The following is a 12,595-nucleotide window of genomic DNA, read 5'->3' on the forward strand; positions in this document are numbered from 1 at the left end:
AGGAGAATAGGCCCCGCCCCCTAAAACGGCGGGCTCTTCTCCCGGAGTTTGTGAGATCTGGCAGGGGTTAAATACATCCATATAGCCTCAAGGGCTATATGTGATGTATTTTAGCCATAAAAAAATAAGAATTTACTTACCGATAATTCTATTTCTCGGAGTCCGTAGTGGATGCTGGGGTTCCTGAAAGGACCATGGGGGAATAGCGGCTCCGCAGGAGACAGGGCACAAAAAGTAAAGCTTTACGATCAGGTGGTGTGTACTGGCTCCTCCCCCTATGACCCTCCTCCAAGCCTCAGTTAGGTACTGTGCCCGGACGAGCGTACACAATAAAGGAAGGATTTATGAATCCCGGGTAAGACTCATACCAGCCACACCAATCACACCGTACAACCTGTGATCTAAACCCAGTTAACAGTATGATAACAGCGGAGCCTCTGAAAAGATGGCTCACAACAATAATAACCCGATTTTTGTAACTATGTACAAGTAATGCAGATAATCCGCACTTGGGATGGGCGCCCAGCATCCACTACGGACTCCGAGAAATAGAATTATCGGTAAGTAAATTCTTATTTTCTCTATCGTCCTAGTGGATGCTGGGGTTCCTGAAAGGACCATGGGGATTATACCAAAGCTCCCAAACGGGCGGGAGAGTGCGGATGACTCTGCAGCACCGAATGAGAGAACTCCAGGTCCTCCTTAGCCAGGGTATCAAATTTGTAGAATTTTACAAACGTGTTCTCCCCCGACCACGTAGCCGCTCGGCAGAGTTGTAATGCCGAGACCCCTCGGGCAGCCGCCCAAGAAGAACCCACCTTCCTTGTGGAGTGGGCTTTTACCGATTTTGGCTGTGGCAGGCCTGCCACAGAATGTGCAAGCTGAATCGTACTACAAATCCAGCGAGCAATAGTCTGCTTAGACGCAGGAGCGCCCAACTTGTTGGGAGCATATAGTATAAACAGCGAGTCAGATTTCCTGACTCCAGCTGTCCTTGAAATGTATATTTTTAAAGCTCTGACAACGTCCAACAACTTGGAGTCCTCCAAGTCGCTTGTAGCCGCAGGCACTACAATAGGTTGGTTCAGATGAAATGCTGACACCACCTTAGGGAGAAAATGCGGACGAGTCCGCAGTTCTGCCCTGTCCGAATGGAAAATCAGATATGGGCTTTTGTAAGATAAAGCTGCCAGTTCTGACACTCTCCTGGCCGAAGCCAGGGCTAGTAGCATGGTCACTTTCCATGTGAGATATTTCAAATCCACAGTTTTTAGTGGTTCAAACCAATGAGATTTGAGAAAGTCCAAAACAACATTGAGATCCCACGGTGCCACTGGAGGCACCACAGGGGGCTGTATATGCAGCACTCCCTTAACAAAAGTCTGGACTTCAGGAACTGAAGCCAATTCTTTTTGGAAGAAAATCGACAGGGCCGAAATTTGAACCTTAATAGATCCCAATTTGAGACCCATAGACAATCCTGATTGCAGGAAATGTAGGAATCGACCCAGTTGAAATTCCTCCGTCGGAGCACTCCGATCCTCGCACCACGCAACATATTTTCGCCAAATGCGGTGATAATGTTGCGCGGTTACTTCCTTCCTTGCTTTAATCAAAGTAGGAATGACTTCTTCCGGCATGCCTTTTTCCTTTAGGATCCGGCGTTCAACCGCCATGCCGTCAAACGCAGCCGCGGTAAGTCTTGAAACAGACAGGGACCCTGCTGAAGCAAGTCCCTTCTCAGAGGTAGAGGCCACGGATCTTCCGTGATCATCTCTTGAAGTTCCGGGTACCAAGTCCTTCTTGGCCAATCCGGAACCACTAGTATCGTTCTTACGCCTCTTTGCCGTATAATTCTCAATACTTTTGGTATGAGAGGCAGAGGAGGAAACACATACACCGACTGGTACACCCAAGGCGTTACCAGCGCGTCCACAGCTATTGCCTGCGGATCTCTTGACCTGGCGCAATACCTGTCCAGTTTTTTGTTGAGGCGAGACACCATCATGTCCACCATTGGTCTTTCCCAACGGGTTACCAGCATGTGGAAAACTTCTGGATGAAGTCCCCACTCTCCCGGGTGAAGGTCGTGTCTGCTGAGGAAGTCTGCTTCCCAGTTGTCCACTCCCGGGATGAACACTGCTGACAGTGCTATCACATGATTCTCTGCCCAGCGAAGAATCCTTGCAGCTTCTGCCATTGCACTCCTGCTTCTTGTGCCGCCCTGTCTGTTCACATGGGCGACTGCCGTGATGTTGTCCGACTGGATCAACACCGGTTTTCCTTGAAGCAGAGGTTCTGCCTGGCTTAGAGCATTGTAGATTGCTCTTAGTTCCAGAATGTTTATGTGAAGAGACGTTTCCAGGCTCGACCACACGCCCTGGAAGTTTCTTCCTTGTGTGACTGCTCCCCAGCCTCTCAGGCTGGCGTCCGTGGTCACCAGGATCCAATCCTGTATGCCGAATCTGCGGCCCTCCAATAGATGAGCACTCTGCAACCACCACAGAAGAGATACCCTTGTCCTTGGAGACAGGGTTATCCGCTGGTGCATCTGAAGATGCGACCCTGACCATTTGTCCAACAGATCCCTCTGGAAAATTCTTGCGTGGAATCTGCCGAATGGAATTGTTTCGTAAGAAGCCACCATTTTTCCCAGGACTCTTGTGCATTGATGTACAGACACCTTTCCTGGTTTTAGGAGGTTCCTGACAAGCTCGGATACTCTTTGGCTTTTTCCTCCGGGAGAAAAACCTTTTTCTGAACCGTGTCCAGAATCATCCCTAGGAACAGCAGACGTGTTGTCGGAATTAACTGGGATTTTGGAATATTCAGAATCCACCCGTGCTGTTTTAGCACTTCTTGAGACAGTGCTAATCCCATCTCTAGCTGTTCTCTGGACCTTGCCCTTATTAGGAGATCGTCCAAGTATGGGATAATTAATACGCCTTTTCTTCGAAGAAGAATCATCATCTCGGCCATTACCTTGGTAAAGACCCGAGGTGCCGTGGACAATCCGAACGGCAGCGTCTGAAACTGATAGTGACAGTTCTGTACGACGAACCTGAGGTACCCCTGGTGTGAGGGGTAAATTGGAACGTGGAGATACGCATCCTTGATGTCCAAGGATACCATAAAGTCCCCTTCTTCCAGGTTCGCTATCACTGCTCTGAGTGACTCCATCTTGAACTTGAACTTCTTTATGTACAGGTTCAAGGATTTCAGATTTAGAATAGGTCTTACCGAGCCATCCGGCTTCAGTACCACAAATAGAGTGGAATAATACCCCTTTCCTTGTTGTAAAAGGGGTACCTTGACTATCACCTGCTGAGAGTACAGCTTGTGAATGGCTTCCAAGACCGTCACCCTGTCGGAGGGGGATGTTGGTAAAGCAGACTTCAGGAAACGGCGAGGTGGATCCGTCTCTAGTTCCAACCTGTACCCCTGAGATATTATCTGCAGGATCCAGGGATCTACCTGCGAGTGAGCCCACTGCGCGCTGAAATTCTTGAGACGACCCCCCACCGCCCCCGAGTCCGCTTGAGAAGCCCCAGCGTCATGCTGAGGCTTTTGTAGAAGCGGGGGAGGGCTTCTGTTCCTGGGAAGGAGCTGCCTGTTGCTGTCTCTTCCCCCTTCCTCTGCCTCGTGGCAGATATGAATATCCCTTTGCTGTCTTGTTTTTAAAGGAACGAAAGGGCTGCGGTTGAAAAGTCGGTGTCTTTTTCTGTTGGGGAGTGACTTGAGGTAAAAAGGTGGATTTCCCGGCTGTAGCCGTGGCCACCAAATCCGATAGACCGACACCAAATAACCCCTCCCCTTTATACGGCAAAACTTCCATATGCCGTTTTGAGTCCGCATCGCCTGACCACTGTCGCGTCCATAAACTTCTTCTGGCCGAAATGGACATAGCACTTACCCGTGATGCCAGTGTGCAGATATCCCTCTGTGCATCACGCATATAAAGAAATGCATCCTTTATTTGCTCTAAAGACAGTAAAACATTTTCCCTATCCAGGGTATCAATATTTTCAATCAGGGACTCTGACCAAGCTACCCCAGCACTGCACATCCAGGCTGTCGCTATAGCTGGTCGTAGTATAACACCTGTATGTGTGTATATACTTTTTTGGATATTTTCCATCCTCCTATCTGCTGGATCTTTAAGTGCGGCCGTCTCAGGAGAGGGTAACGCCACTTGTTTTGATAAGCGTGTGAGCGCCTTGTCCACCCTAGGAGGTGTTTCCCAGCGCGCCCTAACCTCTGGCGGGAAAGGGTATAAAGCCAATAACTTCTTTGAAATTAGCATTTTTTTTATCGGGGGCAACCCACGCTTCATCACACACCTCATTTAATTCATCTGATTCAGGAAAAACTATAGGTAGTTTTTTCACACCCCACATGATACCCTGTTTTGTGGTACCTGTAGTATCAGCAATATGTAACGCCTCCTTCATTGCCAAAATCATATAACGTGTGGCCCTACTGGAAAATACGGTTGATTCGTCACCGTCGCCACTGGAATCAGTGCCTGTGTCTGGGTCTGTGTCGACCGACTGAGGCAAAGGGCGTTTTACAGCCCCTGACGGTGTTTGAGGCGCCTGGACAGGCACTAATTGATTGTCCGGCCGTCTCATGTCGTCAAACGACTTGTTGACACTATCCCGTAATTCCATAAATAAAGGCATCCATTCTGGTGTCGACCCCCTAGGAGGTGACATCCCCATATTTGGCAATTGCTCCGCCTCCACACCAATATCGTCCTCATACATGTCGACACACACGTACCGACACACAGCAGACACACAGGGAATGCTCTTAACGAAGACAGGACCCCACTAGCCCTTTGGGGAGACAGAGGGAGAGTTTGCCAGCACACACCAAAAGCGCTATATATGACAGGGATAGCCTTATAATAAGTGCTCCCTGTATAGCTGCTTTAATAATATAGTTTTGCCACAATTTTGCCCCCCCTCTCTTGTTTTACCCTGTTTCTGTAGTGCAGTGCAGGGGAGAGCCTGGGAGCCTTCCTGACCAGCGGAGCTGTGTGAGGAAAATGGCGCTGTGTGCTGAGGAGATAGGCCCCGCCCCTTTTTCGGCGGGCTCGTCTCCCGCTCTTTAGTGGATTCTGGCAGGGGTTAAATATCTCCATATAGCCCCCGGAGGCTATATGTGAGGTATTTTTAGCCAAAAAAGGTTTTCATTTGCCTCCCAGGGCGCCCCCCTCCCAGCGCCCTGCACCCTCAGTGACTGCCGTGTGAAGTGTGCTGAGAGGAAAATGGCGCACAGCTGCAGTGCTGTGCGCTACCTTAAGAAGACTGAGGAGTCTTCTGCCGCCGATTCTGGACCTCTTCTCGTTTCAGCATCTGCAAGGGGGCCGGCGGCGAGGCTCCGGTGACCATCCAGGCTGCACCTGTGATCGTCCCTCTGGAGCTAATGTCCAGTAGCCAAGAAGCCAATCCATCCTGCACGCAGGTGAGTTCACTTCTTCTCCCCTAAGTCCCTCGTTGCAGTGATCCTGTTGCCAGCAGGACTCACTGTAAAATAAAAAACCTAAGCTAAACTTTTCTAAGCAGCTCTTTAGGAGAGCCACCTAGATTGCACCCTTCTCGGCCGGGCACAAAAATCTAACTGAGGCTTGGAGGAGGGTCATAGGGGGAGGAGCCAGTACACACCACCTGATCGTAAAGCTTTACTTTTTGTGCCCTGTCTCCTGCGGAGCCGCTATTCCCCCATGGTCCTTTCAGGAACCCCAGCATCCACTAGGACGATAGAGAAAGGTATAATACATTGCTGCCCAGAGCGCCCCCCCCAGCGCCCTGCACCCTCAGTGACCGCTGGTATGAAGTGTGCTGACAACAATGGCGCACAGCTGCAGTGCTGTGCGCTACCTTATGAAGACTGAAAGTCTTCTGCCGCCTGTTTCTGGACCTCTTCAACTTCGGCATCTGCAAGGGGGGTCGGCGGCACGGCTCCGGGACGAACCCCAGGGTGAGACCTGTGTTCCGACTCCCTCTGGAGCTAATGGTGTCCAGTAGCCTAAGAAGCAAATCCATCCTGCACGCAGGTGAGTTTACTTCTCTCCCCTAAGTCCCTCGTAGCAGTGAGCCTGTTGCCAGCAGGACTCACTGAAAATAAAAAACCTAAAAACTTTTTCTAAGCAGCTCTTTAGGAGAGCCACCTAGATTGCACCCTGCTCGGACGGGCACAAAAACCTAACTGAGGCTTGGAGGAGGGTCATAGGGGGAGGAGCCAGTGCACACCACCTGATCCAAAAGCTTTATTTTTGTGCCCTGTCTCCTGCGGAGCCGCTAATCCCCATGGTCCTGACGGAGTCCCCAGCATCCACTTAGGACGTTAGAGAAAATGTATTACAGATGTGTCCTCATACTTCTAGGCATGCCAGGTTCTGTGAGACTCTGCTAGGATTGGGAGTCTTTATTTTCCGAAAAGGTGTCTTCTTCACAAAGTGATGTGACTAGGACGCACAAGGAGACTCTGCTGATTATTTCCATACCCGACACTTGTATATCGGTGTACGACTGAGCCTCTGAATCTGTATATGAAGTATAACGGTGCTGCGGATGTGTTTGTTTTTTTACCATATCAAGAACTTTTGTGCTTCATATACAGATTGTCGCACAGCTAGATATAAAAGTGTTGCATATCAAATTAATCAGCAATAAATATTAATCAGCGTCCTAGACATCACATTGCGACCAAGACATTTTTTGGAAAAAAAAAAAAAAAGATGCCCAATGCTAGCAAAATTGCACAGGACCTGTCAGCTCTCTCGAGCCAGGCATCTCCCGCTGTGTGACGTATTGAGGCTAGATGTAGGTCATTTATCCATGCATATAAAGATATTCTCTGTCTAGGTCAGCTGCTTCAAGTACCCAGCCCTATGTGCAAGAAAGCCAGATCATCAAAGCAGTCAATGCTGACTATGGGCCTTATTCAGACCTGTTCGCTCGCTAGGGTTTTTTTGCAGTCCTGCGTTCGCATAGTCGCCGCCCATAGGGGAGTGTATTTTCGCTTTGCAAGTGTGCGAACGCATGTGTAGCAGAGCAGTACAAACAGATCTTGTGCAGTCTCTGAGTTGCCCAGGACTTACTCAGCCGCTGCGAACACTTCAGCCTGTCCGGGACCGAAATTGACGTCAGGAACCCTCCCTGCAAACACATGGAAACGCCTGCATTTTTCCAACCACTCCCAGAAAATGGTCAGTTGCCACCCACAAACTGCTTCTTCCTGTCAATCTCCTTGCGAACGCCCGTGCAAACGGATTCTTCATACAATCCATCGCTGAGCGGCGATCCGCTTTGTACCCATGCAACGTGCCTGCGCATTTTGGTGCATACGCACTTTAGACCTGATCGCCCGCTGTACGAAAACGCAGCCTAGCAATTAGGTCTGAATTAGGCCCTCTATACAGTGTTATAGGAAGAATGTCTCACCTCCTCACCCTCTGCACAGTTCAGAACATCCAGTTCTTTGTTTTTAGAAAGCTTCATCTTCAGGGAATATGGTACCCAGACATTGCGAAGATCTTCCACTGAAGGTATAAGTGGTGGAGGGGCGTTGTCAGACATATTAAGTTCATCCCTATGATTGCAGACAAGGTAAAAGTATTAGAACTGGATGGATCATTATTGTCAGCTAACACTACTGACACAAACTCACCTATCAGGACCATTGTATACATTTCTTACTGTACTCGTTTAAGGATAACATTGTATAAAGATTAAATGATTTAACATTCTTCCCAGGTATAATTATTTGCTGTAACTAGCAGTACAGGCATATGCCACGTGTACAGAGCTCACCAGTTTCCTGTGCTGTTTTCACTGGGATTCGGAAACGTCATTTCAGCTTTTCTCAGCGCCTTCTTAAAAGCAAACTGAAAAATGCAGAACGTGCAGATAAATATAGACGAAGGACAAACATCTAGCAAAGTACATATTTCTACCTTACAGGAATTTATAGAGATTACACAGTTACAAATTCTACTAAACGCTGAACAAGGAAGAACAGCGCTGTATATTCTCATATTCCCAGGATAGCTCTCTCCCCCAACCCCACCAATAGCCATTATCACTATTACATTCCATTAATGGGGGTAATTCAGACCTGATCGCAGCAGCAAATTTGTTAGCAGTTGGGCAAAACCATGTGCACTGCAGGTGTGGCAGATATAACACTTACAGTGAGTTAGATTTGGGTGGGTTATTTTGTTTCTGTGCAGGATAAATACTGGCTGCTTTATTTTTACACTGCAATTTAGATTTCAGTTTGAACACACCCCACCCCAATCTAAGTCTCTCTGCACATGTTATATCTGCCCTTCCCCTGCAGTGCACGTGGTTTTGCCCAACTGCTAACAAATTTGCTGCTGCGATCAACTCTGAATTAGGCCCAATGTGAGGAGAACAAATGAACAAGAGACGTTCAAACAGTTTCACTCTATGTGGGATAGAGAAAGTAAAGCCTGAATTTTAGGAGCATAGCAATCTCCAGGTCACACATGTGACAGATTTCATTCAAAACAAAGTCACATCAATAATAAAACAGACTGGAACAAAACAACGTTCATTTCTGGCTCTTCTAATATGATCACTTTTATGTTGGCACTTAGAGAGGTTATTGCACGTAATGAAAGCTTTCACCGTTTAGACAAATATAGTATCAAAATACGGAGGATACTTTAGCATTTCAGGAGGTATCCAATTAGCCCCGACGCCGTTTTGGGCGATAAAACGTCTAATTATCACAATTAATGACCAATGGTCATTATCGCGGTATCCAATTAGAGGCAGTTTTTATTGGCCGAAAATAGGATTTTAGGTACCTACCGGTAAATCCTTTTCTCGTAGTCCGTAGAGGATGCTGGGGTCCATATTAGTACCATGGGGTATAGATGGGTCCACCAGGAGCCATTGGCATTTTAAGAGTTTAATAGTGTGGGCTGGCTCCTCCCTCTATGCCCCTCCTACCAGACTCAGTCTAGAAACTGTGCCCAAGGAGACGACATACTTCGAGAAAAGGAAATACACAGATAGTGGCGAGATTCATACCAGCTCACACAAGGCAAATCCGGCCAACATGCCGGATAAACTCAGCAACAGCTGAAACCGTAAACAATGCAGAACTTACCTAGGAACCAGGCAGTACTGAAGTAAATAAACACTGCAGGAAAACGAAGCGCTGGGCGGGCGCCCAGCATCCTCTTCGTACTACGAGAAAAGGATTTACCGGTAGGTAACCAAAATCCTATTTTCTCTTACGTCCTAGAGGAAGCTAGGGTCCATATTAGTACCATGGGGTTGTACCAAAGCACCCAGAATGGGAGGGAGAGTGCGTAGGCTCCTGCAAAACTGCTTGACCAAACTTGAGGTCATCAGAGGCCAAAGTATCGAACTTGTAAAACTTAGCAAACGTGTTCGTTCCAGACCAAGTAGCTGCTCGGCAAAGCTGTACAGCCGAGACACCCCGGGCAGCCGCCCAGGAAGAACCCACCTTACGAGTACAGTGGGCCTTAACAGATTTTGGACATGGCAATCCTGCTGTAGAATATGCATGCTGGATGGTGAACCTGATCCAGCGTGAAATCGACTGCTTTGAAGCAGGACACCCAATTTTCTTGGGATCACATAGGACAAACAGAGTCAGATTTCCTAGGACGAGCCATCCTCTTCACATAAATCTTCAAAGCCCTCACAACATCTAAGGCCTTTGAAGCAATTGAGGAGTCTAAGCCACTGGCACCACAATAGGTTGGTTAATATGAAAAGCTGAAACAACCTTAGGAAGGAACTGTTGACGAGTCCCGAGTTCCGCCCTATCCTCATTGAAGACCAGATAAGGACTTTTACAGGACAAATCCCCCAATTCCGACACACGTCGAGCAGAAGCCAAGGCCAACAAAGTGACCGCCTCCCACGTGAGAAACTTGATTTCAGCCTCCTGTAGAGGCTCATACCAATCCGATTGCAGGAACTGTAACACCACATCAAGATCCCAGGGTGTCGTTGGCGCCACAAAATGAGGATGGATGTGCAGAACCCCTTTCACAAAAGTCTGAACCTCACGGAGAACAGCCAATTGTTTCTGGAAGAAAATGGATAAAGCGGAGATCTGGACCTTGATGGAGCCCAGTCTCAGGCCCATATCCACACCTGCTTGCAGGAAAAGGAGAAAACGACCAAGTTGAAACTCCACCGCAGGAAATTTCTTGGATTCACACCAAGATGCATATTTTTCCAAATTCGATGGTAGTATTTAGACGTCACCCCCTTCCTTGCCTGTATCAGGGTAGGAATAAACTCGCTCGGAATACCCTTCCGAGCTGAGATCTGGCGCTCAACTGCCATGCCATCAAACGCAGCCGTGGTATAGATGGAATCCAATTGCCCTGTATCTCAAGTGAAGCTAGACCTCTTCTTGATGCTCCTGTATCATTGGAGGAGATTGAAGCAGCGATTACCGCATCTCCAGATGGTAAGGCCTCTGGCCTTGATGGCATTACATCAGAGTTGTATAAGAAGCACGCTAAATTATTTGCTCCCCAGTTGCTTAGTTTATTAGTTTATTCAATACAATCTTTGCTCAAAATATGCTTCTCCCATCTATGGCAGAGGCATTAATCATAGTGATTCCCAAGCCGGTTGAGTCATATCGTCCTATCTATCTGCTGCCCACAGATATTAAAATCCTAGCCAAGGTCCTGGCTTTCAGACTCAATCGGGTTATAACCCAAATCATTCACCCTGACCAAACAGTCTTTATGCCTGGTAAGTACACTGCTGTTAATTTAAGATGCCAGTTCACTCATTTTCAGGTTTCTCGGGGGGAGGCCTGCTCTTCTGTTGTAGCCTCTTTAGATGCCACAAAGGCCTTTGATTCAGTGGAGTGGGCCTTCCTATGGGAAACTATAAGTAGATTTGGCATGGGTCCCAATTTTATCGGATATGTTAAATTACTATATTTCCTGCCCATGGCCAGTTTCGGTGAACGGGTATGTGTCGCACTCCTTCCCCCTGTCTAGGGGAACGAGACAAGGCTGCCCTCTGTCCCCCACTCTATTCGCCATTGCTATTGAGCCATTGGCATGTTTGATTAGAGCTAGTCAAGACATTCTGGGTATTAGGGTGGGCTGGAGGAAGAGAGATGCAGATGCACATTCTTAGCATTTAGAACACTGATAATAAAAATAATTTAAATAAACCCTCACTATTAACATGGAGTATAATTGAAGTTCTTAGCACACATTTGCATAAATATGCGGGTCCATGTACCGCGGCCAGGTGACTTCATCACATGCGTACCTAACATTCCTAATACTATCACATTCTATAAATTTATTCAGGACTTACCTATAAATAGGGCCTTATCAATGTGTGATTTGAAATGCAGGAGCCCAGCTAATTAAAACACCTGAGGGTGAATGGGAGGAGTGCCAATACCAGAGGAAGCAAGCCTTGCCTTCCAGTGTACAATATATACACAAATATAATGGAAAAAAGGGGGGCCTGGGCTGCACATCCTATTACTAAAGATATCAAGAGGTGCTATCATGCTGAGGCTTCTAATACTATGCTGGAGGAAGAGAGATGCAGATGCACACTCTTAGCACTTAGGGACCCATGTGATGTACATGGCCCGCATATTTGCGCAAATGTGTGCTAAGAACTTCAATTATACTCCCATGTTAATTGTGAGGGTTTATTTAAATTATTTTTACTATCAGTGTTCTTAGTGCTAAGAGTGTGCATCTACATCTCTCTTCCTCCAGCATAGTATTAGAAGCCTCAGCATGATAGCACCTCTTGATAACTTTAGTAATAGGATGTGCAGTCCAGGCCCCCCTTTTTTCCATTGTATTAGGGTGGGCGCAAGAGAGGACAGAATATCATTATACGCTGATGACCTCTTATTATTCGTTGATGATTATGTTTCCTCTATGCCTATACTTCTAGATATGATAAATACCTATGGACACTTCTCTGTGCTAAAAATTAACTGGGACAAATCCAACATCACTCCACTTAGGGGCCCAATCCTAGTAGCCCCATTGATCCATATCCCGCTTAAATGGGTAGATTCTTTCAAATATCTGGGTTTATGGGTATCGAATGATCCTTGTACTTAAGTTTCTCTTAATATTATGCCGCAGATTGTTTATGGGGGACTTTGCCTCTGACTGTTACTGGTAGGGTCAACTTGGTGAAAATGGTGTATCTACCTTAAGGTGTGTACACACAGTGAGATTTTTTCTTACGATTCTGACTATATAGTCAAAATCATAAGAAAAGATAGTGCAGATCGCAAGGTGAAAGTCACCTTGCGATCCCAATTCGATGTCGATGCGCGGTCGGCATCACAAGAATAGATAGACTGTGCAGGCAAGTAAATTTTGACTCTCTCTATAGAAGCCAAAATCGCACATAGCCAGCATCGCAAGCACTCATTATGTGCTTGCGATACTGACTATGTGCCGACCTAGCCCCTGTCGCATAGTGAGAATCGGGCATAGCCCGAATCTCACCGGGTGACTTGTACACACCCCTAAGCTCCTTCATGTCCTTCAGCAGTCACCTATACA

At 47.2% G+C, this 12,595-nt stretch overlaps 1 protein-coding gene across 4 annotated transcripts in view; it reads right to left on the bottom strand.

Annotated features, from left to right (window-relative positions):
* The window catches only part of PAN2 (poly(A) specific ribonuclease subunit PAN2), a 295,174-nt gene that overhangs the window by 75,108 nt on the left and 207,471 nt on the right, over positions 1 to 12,595 (bottom strand). For all 4 annotated transcript variants that reach the window (XM_063952590.1, XM_063952592.1, XM_063952589.1 and 1 more), the window contains 2 exons: positions 7,821 to 7,894; positions 7,452 to 7,599 (listed from right to left, as the gene is read on the bottom strand). In XM_063952590.1, the coding sequence (XP_063808660.1) occupies positions 7,452 to 7,599; positions 7,821 to 7,894 (222 nt within the window). The remainder of the gene's footprint in view (positions 1 to 7,451; positions 7,600 to 7,820; positions 7,895 to 12,595) is intronic.

Source organism: Pseudophryne corroboree, chromosome 2 (assembly GCF_028390025.1).
Source record: "Pseudophryne corroboree isolate aPseCor3 chromosome 2, aPseCor3.hap2, whole genome shotgun sequence".
Lineage (NCBI taxonomy): Eukaryota > Metazoa > Chordata > Amphibia > Anura > Myobatrachidae > Pseudophryne > Pseudophryne corroboree.